Source organism: Panthera leo, chromosome A1 (assembly GCF_018350215.1).
Source record: "Panthera leo isolate Ple1 chromosome A1, P.leo_Ple1_pat1.1, whole genome shotgun sequence".
Taxonomy (NCBI): domain Eukaryota; kingdom Metazoa; phylum Chordata; class Mammalia; order Carnivora; family Felidae; genus Panthera; species Panthera leo.
Window position 1 is genome coordinate 143,039,423 of NC_056679.1, and position 16,450 is coordinate 143,055,872.

The 16,450-nt window shown below is 38.4% G+C and overlaps 1 protein-coding gene across 2 annotated transcripts in view; it reads left to right on the plus strand.

Annotated features, from left to right (window-relative positions):
* The window catches only part of JMY (junction mediating and regulatory protein, p53 cofactor), a 105,074-nt gene that overhangs the window by 63,620 nt on the left and 25,004 nt on the right, over positions 1 to 16,450 (plus strand). For both annotated transcript variants that reach the window (XM_042942036.1, XM_042942033.1), the window contains exons 5-7: positions 11,937 to 12,102; positions 12,827 to 13,014; positions 15,997 to 16,083. In XM_042942036.1, the coding sequence (XP_042797970.1) occupies positions 11,937 to 12,102; positions 12,827 to 13,014; positions 15,997 to 16,083 (441 nt within the window). The remainder of the gene's footprint in view (positions 1 to 11,936; positions 12,103 to 12,826; positions 13,015 to 15,996; positions 16,084 to 16,450) is intronic.

A 16,450-nucleotide genomic window follows, 5' to 3' on the forward strand; every position in this document is an offset into this window, starting at 1 on the left:
TGATGGCTTCCTGTCTTACATTTAGGTTTTTCATCCATGTTGAGTTTATTTTTGTGTACAGTGTAAGAAACTCCAGGTTCATTCTTCTGAATGTCGCTGTCCAGTTTTCCCAGGACCACTTGCTGAAGAGACTGTCTTTATTCCATTGGATGTTCTTTCCTGCTTGGTCAAAGATTAGTTGGCCATATGTTTGTGGGTCCATTTCTGGGTTCTCTATTCTGTTCCACTGATCTGAGCGTTTGTTCTTTGCCAGTACCATACTGTCTTGATGATTACAGCTTTGTAGTATAGCTTGAAGTCAGAGATTGTGATGCCTCCTGGTTTGGTTTTCTTTTTCAAGATTGCTTTGGCTATTCGGGGTCTTTTCTGGTTCCTTACAAATTTTAGGATTATTTGTTCTAGCTCTGTGAAGAATGCTGGTGTTATTTTGATAGGTATTGGCATTGAATATGTAGATTGCTTTGGGTAGTATTGACATTTTAACAGTGTTTGTTCTGGATAGGAGCATGGAATATTTTTGCATTTTTTTGTGTGTGTCTTCTTCAATTTCTTTCATAAGCTTTCTTTCATAAGTTTTCAGTGTAAAGATTTTTTACCTCTTTGCTTAGATTTATTCCTAGGTGTTTTATGGGTTTTGGTACAATTTTAAATGGGATCAATGCCTTGATTTCTCTTTCTGTTGCTTCATTGTTGGTGTATAGGAATGCAGCCAATTTCTGTGCATTGATTTTATGTCCTGTCACTTTGCTAAATTCATGGATCAGTTCTAGCAGTTTTTTGGTGGAATATTTTGGGTTTTCCATAATAGAGTATTAGGTCATCTGCGAAGAGTGAAGTGTGACCTCCTCCTGGCGGATTTGGATGCCTTTTATTTCTTTGTGTTGTCTGATTGCTGAGGCTAATACACTCGATACTATGTTGAATAACAATGGTGAGAGTGAAGATCCCTGTCTTATTCCTGGTCTTAGGGGGAAAACTCAGTTTTTCCCCATTATAGACGATATTAGCGGTGGGTCTTATTCATATATGGTTTTTATGGTCTCGAGGTATGCTCCTTCTATCCCTTCTTTCTTGAGGGTTTTTATCAAGAAAGGATACTGTATTTTGTTAAATGGTTTCTCTGCATCTATTGAGAGGATCATGTGGTTCTTGTTCTTTCTTTTATTGATGTGAATTAATCACATTGATTGTTTTGCTGATACTAAGCCAGCCCTGCTGCCCAGGTATAAATCCCACTTGGTTGCGGTTAATATATTTTTTTAATATATTGTTGGATCTGGTTGGCTAATATCTTGTTGAGGATTTTTGCATCTGTGTTCATCAGGGGCAGATGGCTTCTTATGAAAGGGTATTCAATCAACATGGTCATTTGCTGATAGTTTTCCTAACTATTAGAAGAAGCAAATCTCCTTGTTGTTCATGGGTCACCTGTAGTTTTAAAAATGAATGAAGATTAAAGCTCGTGTTAGGGATGAACCTAAGATGGTGTCCTATATGGTGTATAATGACATTTCATGGTTTAGGCACAACTGTTCAGTTGGTGCTCTTTTTCTTAATGTTTATTTTGAGAGAGAGCTCAAGCAGGGGAGGGGCAGAGAGAGAAGGAGAGAATCCCACGTAGGCTCTGCACTGTCAGCAATGTATTGTATCATACATTATGTCATTAAGTCATTTTTGGAAAAACATGAAGTCACTTTCTTTTCACCAGTAGGCCATATGTAAAATAAATAAATATATGTATATATATATTTTTTAATTTTTTAATTTACTTTTGAGAGAGAGAGTACGTGAGTGGGTGAGCAGCAGAGAGAGAGGGGTGGGAGGGAACAGAGGATCCCAGGCAGGCTCTGCATTGACAGCAGAGAGCCCCCATGCAGGGCTCAAACTTACGAACTGTGAGATTGTGACCTGAATCGAAGTCCAACACTCAACTGATTGAGCCACTGCATTCATTCTTTAGTAATTCTTTAGTAGTATGTTCTTTAACCTCCATGTTATTTGTGGTCTTTCCAAATTTTTTCTTCTGGTTGACTTCAAGTTCATATCATTGTGGTCTGAAAATATGTGTGGTATTGTCTCAGTCTTTTTGTACTTGTTGAGGGCTTGTTACCCAGTAGGAGATCTTAAAGGATGTTCTTTGTGCCCTCAAAAAGAACATGTATTCTGCTACTTTAGAATGAAATGTTCTGAATATATGTTAACTCCATCTGGTCCAATGTGTTACTCAAAGCCATGGTTTCAGGGCCCCTGGGTGGCTCGCTCAGTTAAGCATCCAACTTTGGCTCATGTCATGATCTCTTGGTTTGTGAGTTTGAGCCCCCCATCAGTCTGTCTGCTGTCAGCACTGAGCCCATTTTGGATCCTCTTTCCTGTTTCTCTGTCCCTCCCCCACTCATTCATATTCATTCATTCTTCCCCCTCTCTCCCTCCCTCCCTCTCCCTCTCCCTCTCCCTCTCCCCCCACCCCCCCAAATAAATAAATAAATAAATAAACTAAAAAAAAAAAAAGGCAATTACTTTCATGTTGATTTTCTGCTTAGGTGAACTATCCATTGTTGTACATGGTGTGTTAAAGTCCCCTACTGCTTTTGTATTTTTATCAATGAATTTCTTTGTTTATTATTAATTTATTTATGTATTTGGGTGCTTTCACATTGGGGGCATAAATAGTTACAATCGTTAGATCTTATTGGATAGACCCCTTAATTAGGATGTAATGCCTCTTTTTCATCTCTTTTAACAGTGTTTGGTTTAAAATCTAGTTTGTCTGATAACAAGTATGGCTACTCTGGCTTTTTATGTACATTAGCATGCTAGATATTTCTCTGTCCCTTCACTTTCAATCTTCTGGTGTCTTTAGGTCTAAAATGAGTCTCTTACAGGCAGCATATAGATGGGTCTTGTTTTTATTTATCCATTCTGATACCCTGTGTCTTTTGATTGAAGCATGTAGTCCATTTATATTTGGAGTGACTATTGATAGATATGAATTCAGAGTCTTTGTGTTATGTGTAAAGTTGGTGTCTCTGTTCCTTTCTAGTCTTTGTTGTCCCTCTCCCCCAACACACCCACAGTCCCCTTTTAAGATTTCTTTCAGGGTTGGCTTAGTGTGGTCAACAACTGCTTTAGTTTTTGTTTGGGAAACCATGCATGCTTAATTTAGTTTTTTGATAGAATGATCTTTACATTGTTATTACCACATTTTGTGCATTCATCAGTTGATAAACATTTGGACTCTTTCTGCTTTTGGAGCTATTATGAACCATGCTGCTGTGAACCCTGTCAAGTATAGGGTTTTCATTTATCTTGGTATGTCCCTAGGAGAAAACTGCTGTTTAACTTTTTGAGGAACTGTCAGACTGTTTTCCTAAGCAACTGTTCCCAACAGCAGTGTACAACAGTTAGAATTTCTACACATCTTGTTCTACACAATCATTAACACTTAAAATGTGTCTTTTTTATTATGGCATCTTGGTTGAGTGTGAAGTGGTATCTCATTGTGTTTTTAGATGCATTTCCCTCATGGTATTTATATTGAGTATCTCTTCATTTGCTTATTCCCTACTTATTTATCTTCTTTGGAGAAACATCTGTTCATACCTTTTACATTTTAAAATTGTGGTTTTCTTTATTACTAAGTTGAAAGACTTCTTTATATATTCTATATACAAGTTTTTTATAAGATACATAATTTGAAAATATTTGCTCCCATTCTATGGATTGACTGTATTGGTTGTTAGAACACTGGCTATATGTGGCAGTAGTATATTTTAGTCTCTAAGGAAAAACAAAATGTCTCCACTTTTATTAGTACAGCTGTATGAAATTTTTTTGGCTAAGTTGGTCCCTATTGACATTTTAAAAGTGCATATGCTTATCTACTCTTGTTAAAAAGTAGTGAGATAGCTTATAATGTATAATGAGTATGATCTAGAAAGAAATCTTTTTGTTAATGACTTTAAATTGTGATTTTTTCCCCCTTATATTTTATTTGCTACTAGTGTTAAAGGCAAAATTGTAACTTGTCTTGTCCTGGAACTTTTTCACTCTGTATTCAGAATCTCTTTGCAAGGATTTCAGTCCTACTCATGTTCCCCTGAAGCATTTCTATTGCAATCTCCTTTTCCTAGTAAGCTTTCTCATTTATGTCACAAGCTGTCTGAAATACTAAGTTCCAGAACTTTTAAAACGTAAAATCCTAGGTTTTGGTTTTTGGTTTTTGGTTTTTGGTTTGTGTGTGTGTTTTAATCCTAGCATTTTATTGCCTGGGAAGTTGAGTACCATTCTTTGTCTTTATCACATGTGCTAGCTTTGTTGTTCTAACCAGGCTGACAGTGAATTATAGAGTGCCTAAAAGAACTGCTTAGGGTAAGATTTCTGACTGTTTGCTATTGTAAGAACATTGTTCTTACTGGAGTCGGTCTAGGGTTGTAGAGGAAGGGCTGGGCTAAAATGGGCCCCAGGAGTCTAGGATGATTACCTGTGGGGTCATTTTCCCTGGGGCCACCCCATTACCTTAATGGTCTCCTTCTTAATGTTCTGGATTGTGTTTAAATTCTTCAAAGGGTTTGGTAAACATACCAGTCATTCTTGCCAGGTTTATGCTTGAGTGTATATAATGTACATATTGTGTTTTTTATGTATATCTATGATGTACTACACCAGTTTTATTAGCATTAATTTAAGGTGACCACATTACTCATGAGAAACAGAGCAAATATGAATTAAGTCCATCCCAAACAGGTGATTTTCCATTGAACACTTGATAATACAGTACTGCTCTGTTATTTAAATTATGGGGAGACTTTTGTTCTTTAAAAAAAAATACAGTATATTGTGTCTTGTTTTTTTTGTTTTTGTTCTTAAAGAGAAAACTTCTTCCTGATGTGACAATATAAAATACTTTAAAAATTAAAATCAGAGGAGTGCCTGGGTGGCTCATTCGGTTAAGTGTCTGACTTTGGCTCAGGTCATGATCTCACGGTTCATGAGTTCGAGCCCTGCATCGGTTTGAGCCCCGCATCGGGCTCTGTGCTGATAGCTCAGAGCCTGGAGCCTGTTTCAGATTCTGTGTCTCCCTCTCTCTCTGCCCCTCCCCCACTCACACTCTGTCTCCCTCTGTCTCAAAAATAAATAAACATTAAGAAAATTTTTTTTAGTTAAAATCAGAAATTAAAAAAAAATCACATATTAAAAAATATTTAGTAATAATTGATATGTGTAGTGCTAAACTTGTAAATTCTTAAGTACTAAATTATACCTACATAAGCAAAACTATATTTGACATTTAAATTCTTTAACTCCTTTAAATATGCTTTAGGAGTACATACCATTTCTTTTAATCTGTCTCCTTTATAAATGTTTCTGGATCTTGATTGTAGTCATTCTTACCCTTTTGAGGTCCCAGACTCCTGCACTATTAAGAATTTGAAAGCTGGCATGGTGTGGGGGGGGGGGGGGGGCGAGCATGCCCGGGTGGCTCAGTTGGTTGAGCATCTCACTGTTGACCTCGGCTCAGGTCATGATCACAGGGTAATGGGATCGAGCCCCTTGGGCTCTGCTCTGAGCATGGAGCCAGCTTGCAATTCTCTGTGTCTCTTTTCCCCACCCTCCCACTTGCATATGTCTGTGCTCTCTTGCTCACTCGCTCTCTATAAAAAAGAATTTGAAACCTAGGAACTCTTTACTGAGAGAAATATGCATATACTTACAGTTCTGCAGACAAATTTAACCGGTTTGCAAATCATCTGTACTTGAACCTTTGATCCCAGATTGCCACTGGTGTTCAAATTTTCCCATCAAAAACTCCTGAAAACATTGATGTCTCTTTGGCTCAAGACCTTTGAAAGAACCCAGGGTGAGTTTAATTAGTCACAGCCACAGAACAAAACGAAAATACATAAAATGACACAGGGTTAGGAATAGTATATGTGTAAAAAGTATTATTAAAATAAGGATTATTAATGAAATAAGGGGATTCTGTTTGTAGTTATTAATTGAAATAGGAGATGCCAAGATTGAGATGCTAGGATGAAACATCAGAAAATACAATCACATCTCGTTTAGCATGTTCTCTGCTTAACAGAGAATTAACCAGAAAACTTTTTGGATGACAGTCCTTCCTTGTTGAACGTTCTAAGAAAGGTATCAATGTGCTTTCTTTTCTTGGCAGAGAATGCCAACCATTCGCCATACGTTTTTTAGAAACTTTGATTCCTTGAGTTCCTCTCTATGAACATATATCTACTGCTAGAATATTGAGCTAAATACATACCAATCCTGAGGCTGCATCCTCACTATCCATAATTTTGTTATTCTTCTAAAATCATACAGCTAAACTGTTTTTAAGGTTATATTCCCCCATGTCATTTCTCTTTAAATCATTAAGTATTTATGGAGCATTTATAGTATACCCTAGGGGACCTAAGCTTAGGGTCTCAACAGTGCTATTCAGTAGAACTTCCTACAACAATGGATGTGTTTTATATTTGCACTTTTCAGTAGTGTACCTACTACTCAGATCTATCTATTGAGCTCTTGAAAAGTGATTTATGTGACAGAGGAACAGAATTTTAATTTAATTTATATTAAAAAGCCACATGTAACTTTAGGCTACCATATTTGGACAGAATAATGTAGATCCTGATTCTGCAAACTTATTACTTACATAACCTTGGGTAAATTACTTAACCTCTCTATAAAATAAGATCAATAGATACCTTTTAGGAAAGTGATGATTTCATTGGTTAATGTATATAAAGTATTTAGCATAATGCCTGGCACATAGAGTAAGAACTCCATAAATCTTAGACACGATTACTCTAATCTGTGTTACATATTATGCAAGTATCAAGGAAGGGAATAGAAAGATGGGAAAAATACAATTCCCATGCTTCAGACAGTTGTATTTCAAATGGACCTTGCCAAGAAGTTTCAACAGCAAGAAGCTTTGGTGTGATGGACACAGTCTGAACAGAGGTAGGGCAGCTAGGGTGCTAGTCCAGGTAGTGACTCTCTTTTTTTGTTTTTAATTTATTAACAAACATGTAGATAGTCTGTTCTGTATCTATACGTTAGAAATTTCAAAGTCTTGAAGTAGAAAAAGCTAGGTAATACTGTAAAAGTTTTTATATTACTTATGAAATTCTCTTTTAGTCATCTTAATATATTTTGATATTAATTACAAAAAAATAAATAGAAAAGTTTAAAAATGTTTCTGGCCCTATCTTTAGTGTTTTATGTATATTATCTCTTAAATCTAAAACATAACCCTTTATACTACAAGCCTATAAGCCATTGTCTCAAATCTCTGAGGCCAGATATGTTTTATTAGAGTTCTAAGTTTTCCAAATTTTAGACAGATTAGGACATATAACTTCAGACAAGTGTTGTTATTCCATTAATGAAACATACTTTCATCAAATGGAATAAATAGGGATTCACATCCTTTCTGGATAGCTTCCTACAAATGGATTACGAGATTAGGTTTTGACATCAAAGAAATTATAGCTGTTTTTAGTTTTCAAAGAGTTCTGAAATGTGGAATTCTAGATAATTCCTTGTGTTTATATGTATTCTCCATATTTGTGAAGCTGTTATTGGTAGAACCTCATATACTCAGGTTTGTTTGTACCAATCCTCATGTACTTTCCATCCTTGCCACATAGTAAAAGGGCTAGTCTTGACTGACAGCTTGCTGAGCTTGCCTTTAATTTATGTCTCTTGTGCGGTACGTGGTTTTGATGATGACTGAACCCTCATTTCATTTATTGCTAACTGCTATACTGTCCATAACTCAGACAAGCCAGCAGGTGCCCAGTGAGAATTTATTGAATGCGTGACTCCACCCACAGATACTCTGAAAGTTCTAATTTTTGTAGCTCCTAGCATCTCATGGAGTTTTTCGAGCATAGTAGAGTGAAAGGCAAGATAGGGGCATCATTAGTTTGTATAAATTGCTTCATGTCTTGTTTCATGGTATAGTATAGTCAAAATAGGAAACAAGAACACCACTGTTATTGTGCATAGTGGGAATGATTATCAGTGGGGTTAGTAATGTACAATGTCCTTATGTGGATGTTGGATGTTGGATGTTGATTGGTACTTCATTTCCTTGCTAGATTTACTGTAAAAACTTTTTTTTTTTCTTTTCCATATTTATTAGAGTGGTGCTCCCTACTTATGTCTAGTGGAAAGGCCATTCTTCTAGGAATTGGGAGGATTGGGTCAGGCACAATGTTGCTGGTATTACCTGCATTACACTGGGAAGGCAGTTTGTTTTGAGGGTCTTGACATCCTGATACCAGAAGTTTGTTCAGAAGGTAAAAGTTGAACTGAATAAAATTTCAAGATAGCAAAGTGTGAAAACTTGGCATTTGATTGTCTCCTTTGAGCACTTACCTTACTTTCTAGGCTTCTTTATTGCTCAGGGAAGCAGTGACCCCAGGCATAACAAAGGTGCTCCAACTATGGCACCTACCTTCTCTGCATTGTTCCATTGTCCAGAATTAGTGTTGCTTGTACTCTTGATTCCCATTCCCTTAGTTCTGTGCCTGTTCCCTGAATTAGATACCAGGAGAAAAATCAGTTTGGAAATTAAGATATTTTAGGGAAGGGATTTGGAGCAGCATACACTTCGTATAACTCTGCATGTCTTTCACTGCCTCCATGTCAAAGTTTAAATAAACCTTAGAGCACAATTTTACCCTCCCAAATTTCCCTTGTCTCTTATCTCTCTCTCCTTAGTTTATCCCATAAAAAATCCTCTCTACTGCAGTCCCTACAACTCTTTTACTTGTCATGATGCCCACCAATGCTTCATTGTTTGTTCTTTCAGAGGTTGGGATTCAGTAGATCCTCTGCCTGCACTTCTGCATCTGAGGTTTTTTCATTTTTGTACCTTGCGATAGCAGATCTACCTCTTGACTTCCTTGCTTTGAATGGAACTCAGTAAACCAGAAAGTTGGCGATGAGGTCACTTCTTGTAAGAATACACCCCTTCCTTTCTCAGTTTGATATTTGATATTGGCTGACAGTGTAAAAGTACGTCAACAAGGGGCTTTCAGCTTTCTTTTCCTTAAACAAAGTATTGGATAAGAGTCAAACTTGTAGAGTATAGGGGAAGCCCTAGCACAGTGATATGAACACGGCAGACAAATGGTTGCTTTCAGCTGGAGAGAACTAGAGATAGTGAAGGTGGAACTAATAGTTCCAGACTTGATCTGAACAGTGTCACTGTTCATGAAGGTTTTAGACTGATACACACTAAGGTTTTATCTTAACTGATTATAATTTTCCAGAGAATAAAGCCTTTAACATTATGTATTTTATTTATTTTTTAAAGCTTAATCTTCTCACTAGTTTTTTTTTTTTTTTTTTTTAATTTATTTATTTTTCAGACTGAGTGTGTGAGCAGAGGAAGGACAGAGAGAGAAGAAGAGAGAGAATCCCAAGCAGGCTCCGCGCTGTCAGTGCATAGCCTGACGTGGGACTTGATCTCACAAACCGTGAGATCATGAGCTGAGTCAAAACCCAAGAGTTGGATGCTTAACCAACTGAGCCACCCAGGCACCCCAACATTATGTATTTCGCATGTTTGTATGCTGTGCTCACAGAAAGCATGGGTGCTAATAACAGAGGAATATGCATTCTGGAGCTTTGGTCTCCAGAGCTAGATAAGAAGCCCAAGGTTGTATGCAAAGGGATGTTTGTAATTTATAGCGAGACTGAAAGTCTCAGACAAGAAATGACACGTTCATATTTTATGACTTAGGACCAAAACACACCAGGATTTCATTTTGTCAGTATTCTCCTCCATGAGACACTGTAATGGAATCTTGTGGTTTGTTCCATATTTACTGTTTGTCACTCATAAAATATTTCCTAATGCAGCAGGATCATTGGCCTACAATTCATTAAATATTCAATGTAAAAATTTTATAACATTTATGAAAGAGCACGGTACTTAACCTGATTATTATTAAATGTATACCGTTAAGTGTATACCATTGCACCTTTAGATTACAGGCTAAGTGTTGCTTTGCAGTTTACAAGGAACTTGAGGGGCACCTGGGTAGCTTAGTTGGCTAAGCATCCAACTCTTGATTTCAACTCTGGTCATGATCTCACGGTTCGTAGGATCGGTTTGTGGGATTGAGCCCTGTGCCAGGCTGTGCACTGACAGCATGGAGCCTGCTTGGGATTCCTTCCCTCCCTCCTTCCCTCCCTCCCTCCCTCTCCCTCTCCCTCTCCCTCTCCCTCTCCCTCTCCCTCTCCCTCTCCCTCTCTCACTCTCACTCTCAAAATAAATGAACCTTAAAAAAAATAAAGGACCTTGAAATTATATGCTAAAAAATATTCTAGTCTTCAGGTAAGACTGTGTTGGATATCTAGAATTTAAAGGAAAGGCTGGACTCTTGTTTAGTCTTTTTTTTTTTTTTTTAAGTTTATTATTTTGAGAGAGAGAGAGAGTGGGGGAGGGTCAGAGAGAGAGGGAACAGGGGCTCCACACTGACAGCAGAGAGCCCGACACAGGGCTCGAACTCATGAACCATGAGATCTTGACCTGAGCCAAAGGCAGACACTTGACTGAGCCACCCAGGTGCCCCAGGCTGGACTCTTGTTTAAACATATTGTCTTTATGTGCTAACACGATTCACCAACCTCATCAGACAGAAGGGATCATTTTGCAGCCATAAGAATTCACTGTCTTTGCTGCCAAGCCTGTCCCGAGGGTACCAGCCAAGTATCTCCTTGGTATTCTGGGAGCCCCAGGTGACCCCTCAGAGGAGCTCACAAACATTTCCCTCCTTTTCCTCTGTTTCTCCTCCACCCCCTTTGGCAGTCATCCCCTGGCATGCCACTTGAGGCCAGGGCCTCCTCACTAGTGTTGCTTGTTCTTCCAGGGCACACTGATACCTGTGACCGTGTCCTGCAGTTTCTAAGCATGAACATTTAATATGCTAAAGTGGTAGTACTATATTCTTAGATGTTTTGAGAGGAATGCTTTACTCTCTCACATGCCTGTCCTTCAATGACTCCTGAAAAGCCATTCTGTCAGCTCCTCCTTAGAGCCATCTTTCTTCACAGATCCAAGTAGGAATCCATGGAAATAGTGGGGTTGGGGACTAGTATCTGAAGCATATTTTGTTCATAGTAATTTCCTTCGGTTGCTTGGCAAAATCTCTTCTCCCTCTCCTTTCTGGACCAAAAACTAATCAACCGACCAACCAAGCAAACTTCATACGAGAACACCCACCACTTTATGAGACCTGTGTGGTAACCGTTCAGTCTCACCTTAGGTTGGATGTAGGATCCTAACTGCATTTATGTAAAGATACTAATAGTTATCATTGTTAGTAGATTGCAGGGGTTTTCCTACAGTTATTTCTGTCCTGCTGTTCACCTTGCTCCCCCAGTGACCAGCTCCTAGAAGCTAATGAGGCTGTGACCATGGAGCAAAACACAGCTCACAGCTCTGGATGTGTAGGGTGACCAGACTTCTACCCCTGGTTATAACTATCTGAGTATGGATGAATCTTATTTACATATCTTACTCATTCATACATAATCTCATTCATATATGGAAGGAATAACTGCATAGGTTAGTACATCCACTTTTGAGAGGAAAGAACACTATTAATATTTATGTCAGAATAATTAGAATAATATAGTATCCTAAATATGACCTGTGATATGAGTAAACTTAAAAACGTTATTTTTTACCATGTTTGCCTAGTTATTTCCAAAACTATATGTTTCGATTATTGCTGTTTTTCTGTCTTTTAAAAAAAATCTTCTTGTTTATAAGGTTCTTTCTTGGAACAGTTGCTTCGTGGATTTATGCTGTATGATTAGTTTTCATTTCTAATCCTAACCTGATTTGTTTTCCTTGTCCCAACCAATTAGAAATGTTCTTATTTTTATTTTCAATGCAGATGCAGAGTTTGCAGGGTGGTACAGAGGCCATAGCTCGGCTGGATCAGTTAGAAGCTGATTATTATGACCTGCAACTTCAGTTGTATGAAGTACAGTTTGAAATCCTGAAGTGTGAAGAGTTACTATTGACCGCACAACTGGAAAGCATCAAAAGACTTATATCGGGTATGGTGTGCATTCAACCACATAAATCCAGGAAAAAAATTAATACATAGGGGAAATACACATAGTCATCAGCTGGTTCTTCTGTTGAGACTAAGAATGTCTTAGTGTAAAGCCTTTTATTTTTTAATTTATTTTTTAATTTTTTTAATGTTTATTTTTGAGAGGGAGAGGGAAAAGAGGGAGGGGCCGGGGGGGGGGGGCGGCGCGCAGAGAGAGCGGGAGACACAGAATCCGAATCAGGCTCCAGGCTGTGAGCTGTCTGCACAGAGCCTGATGCAGGGCTCAAACTCAAGAGCTGTGCGATCATGACCTGAGCTGAAGTCAGACAGTGAACCGACGGAGCCATCCAGGCACTCCAACGTAAAACCTTTTAAAGGAGCTCTGAAACTCAAGTTATTTAGTAGACTCAGCAATGCAACTATGCTATTACCTTTGTAAAATGCTCACTTTGTAAGGTTGTTTCAGCCAGAAAAATTTTGAATTTGAGGGATGATGATACTTAACATTTATCGAGCATTTAACTGTGCCACACACTGCTGAGCAGTTTGTACACACACTCACCCTAGAAGGTATATTTCCTAACAATTGCTATTTTACAAAGAAGCTCAAGAGGTAACGGCTTTGCCTGAGGTTACAGAGTTAATAAGTAGCTTAGAACTCTGTTCTTTCTGGCTCCATGAGTTCCTGCTCTTAACCACTACCCCTTGTTGCTGTTTTGTTACAGAAAAGAGAGATGAGGTGGTATATTACGACACTTACGAAAGCATGGAGGCCATGCTGGAGAAGGAAGAGATGGCAGTGTCTGTGCACTTACAGAGAGAAGAGCTACAGAAACTTCAGCAGAAAGCACGCCAGCTGGAAGCAAGGCGTGGACGAGTTTCAGCCAAGAAAGCCTACCTCAGAAATAAAAAGGTATAATAGCTTAGGTTATTTATCAAATATATAGCCTTAGTTTTAAGACTTTTTGTTAGTCATACTTAATCCTTGTCCCATATCTAATAATTGTAACATGATTTGTCACTAGCACTTACATGTTTTAAAACTAAGTGAGAGTTACTTCTTGTCAATATTCAAGCCATTATGTTAACATTATAGAGTTTTCTGAGAACTGCCTTGTTAAACACATTAGAACAGCCAGTGATGATGTGCTATTTACCTCTGACACCCCATAAGTGACTCTGGTAAAGGACAGGGTTGCAGGATGTCATGTAATGCAGTTCTCTGCTCCTGATTATTTAAGGAGGCCAGTCCTGTTGTATAATTATGTCTTGATTCTGATCTCAGTCTTTAAGGAATTCTATATATAAAGAAATTAATCCATATTCTTTACTCTTCACTCTTATTAATCTAAATCTGAGGTAGGGAAGTTCACTCCTGGAGAATATGCCCATTTAGACCAGCAGCCTCAGACCTCCTGCAACCCATCACATCACACAGAGTCAGGGGCTCTAAATGGTCTTGCCTTCTGCCATACCTACCCCCAGCCCTCACTCACCACCTGAGCTGGGAGAACTACAGGGGGTAAAAGGAGTGATAAAAGATGGCTGAGAAGAGAGGAAACTAGAAACACTAAGTCCTAAAAAGAAAGATAATGAGACGATAACCTCTATGATACAAAACATGAAAGTATGCCTTTCTGTGTAACAACGTCCTATATTCCTTGTCTACATGTCAGCATGTTCACTGTCACAGGGTGTTTGGTCTATCCAGCATCCTCGGTAGGATTTCATACCCAGGGGAGTACTTGTGACTTTAAGTCATGCCCTGCCTTTCCTCTTGAAAAAATGATGATCTCTGGCTATGCCATGACGACTTGAAGTCTGTACTTTGTGATTAGATTTTTCTTTCTTTTTTTTTTTTTTTTTAAAGACAGAGAGAGTGAGCAGGGGAGTTGGAGAGGGAGAGAGAATCTTAAGAAGGCTCCATGCCCAGTGCAGAGCCAGACTCGGGGCTCAGTCTCAAAACTGTGAGATCATGACCTGAGCCAAATCAAGAGTTGGATGTTTAACTGACTGAGCCACCCAGGTGCCACTGTGAATACACTTGTAAAGATGAATATTCTTTATGCATTTTTATTTTCTTTAATGCTATCAATAGTCAAATGAGATAATATTCTTTTGCCTAAAGTTGAGAAAGCTCCACAGATCAAAAACATTCTCATACTTGATGTGGTGACAAACCCAGAGCTGAGAGGAAGCTGTCCATCTGAGAGTCTCTCTTACTTTGACTATTCATATGTTTCACTGCAACAATGTTAGTTTTAGTCTTATAGGGTGCTACTTCAGATCTTGCTAGAGTTACTGGATACTGTATATGTAACATACCGTCTTTCTAAAGTCTGAAAATAAGGGATTATGGACCTATATCCTCATTTTATAATCAAGGGAATCAAGGCTACTGGTAGTTAAACAGATCACCCAAGGAAAAACAGCTAATATGGGGCAAAGGTAGAATTCTGTCTTAGGTCTGAGTGACATAGAAGTCTGAGTCATTGTATCACTATATCCTGTTACTTATATACAATACTACCTTTGTTATCCCCTGGAGACTGCCCCAAACAGGTTAATTTCTTCATTCATACTGGTTAGGCCTTAGAGTCAACCCAATGTGGGTGAAAAATATGATACAAATGCTTTAAACTCTGGTTCACCAGCTTAAAAGATCATTTATCATATCACTTTCTCTGGTTAAAAGTTTGTATAGTTTTGAGAGTGTTGGAAACTAATGGCCACCTTTTTACCTGGAATACTTCTCCAGGAAGACCCAGGGAAAATGAAGACCTAGCATGATGCTACTATAAAGTTTCCAGATAATAGTGCATTATTTTGTAAAGAGGCACATAGTTCCTAGTTTATTATCATGTTTTTATTTATTTTGAGAGAGAGAGAGAGAGAGAGAGAGAGAGAGAGAGTGAGTGCTAACAGGGAGGAATGGAGAGAGAAGGAGAGAGAATCCAAATATGTGAGGCTCAATCTCAAGAACCGTGAGAGATCATGTCCTGAGCCGAAATCAGGAGTCGGATGCTTAACTGACTGAACCACCAGGCTCCCCTCTTTCTTTTTTTTAAATCTTTATTTACTTTGAGAGAGAGCATGTGCAGGGGAGGCGTTGAGAGGGAGAGAGAATCCCAAGCAGGCTCTAATCCGTCAGCACAGAGCCTGATGCATGGCTTGATCCCACCTACCATGAGATCATGACCTAAGCCAAAATGATGATTCAGATGCTTAACTGACTGAGCCGCCCAGGTGCCTCTGGACAGTCTCTTTTCCTTCTGAATTCTCTAACCATAAGATACAGATTTCATGTTATTATTTAAAGCCCTCCAGGCAACGTCATGTTTTTTAACCCATCAAAGTTTAAGAACACAGACTTTAAGCCAAAAGTTGTAAATCCTTTTTTCTTGCCCAGCATAGTTTAAAGACTACAATAAGGGGCCTTGCTGGCTCGGTGGGTAGAGCGTGTGACTCTTGATATTGGGGTTGTGAGTTTGAGCCCCACATTGGGTGTAGAGATTCCCTAAAAAAGATAAAGACTACAATAAGACTTAGAATCTTTTGGCCACAGACTTCAGAACTAAAAGAGACCTGTGAGATTACCTAAGGACACCCTCTTCAACTCTGTCTTGTCCCATCCCTCCCCATCAAAGACAGAGAGAGAGGGAGAGAAATGAGTTCTAAAGAAGTTGATATATATATATTTTTTTAAGATCTTGATGATTTGGCTCATGCTGCTTCAGTACTCCAGTTGAGCAGTCAAGAGGTGGCTTATTGTTTGGTGTTTTCCTGTAGAAAACCATGTTAAGATTAAAATTAAACCCAATAAAATAAGCCCTGGTGTGGTGTTTTGAGTCTTTCAGGTTTCAGTTATATTAAAACACATTTTATGTATTTATAGGAAATTTGCATTGCAAAACACAATGAAAAGTTCCAACAACGCCTTCGGAGTGAAGATGAATACAGAGCCCATCATACAGTACAACTAGTAAGTTTGGACTCGGAGAATTATAACAAAACTGGTTTTTTACCTGTCTCAAAGTGGATAAAATTTATAGAGAATAAGAAAATGTAAACAACTAGATATTAGCATTAATTCCATATATATGTATAATTGCAGTTCAATACGTATGCATATACACACACATTAAGAGCAGTTTGAGACATACTGAGCAGAAGATAATAGACAGTTCCCATATACCTCCACACACTCACAGCTTCCCCTACCAAGCAAAGAGTAGTACATTTGTTACAGTCAGTGGACCAACACTGATACATCATTACCACCTGACGTCCATAGTTTACATTAGAGTTCACTCTTGGTGCTATTGTTGTTTTTGACGAACGTATAACGA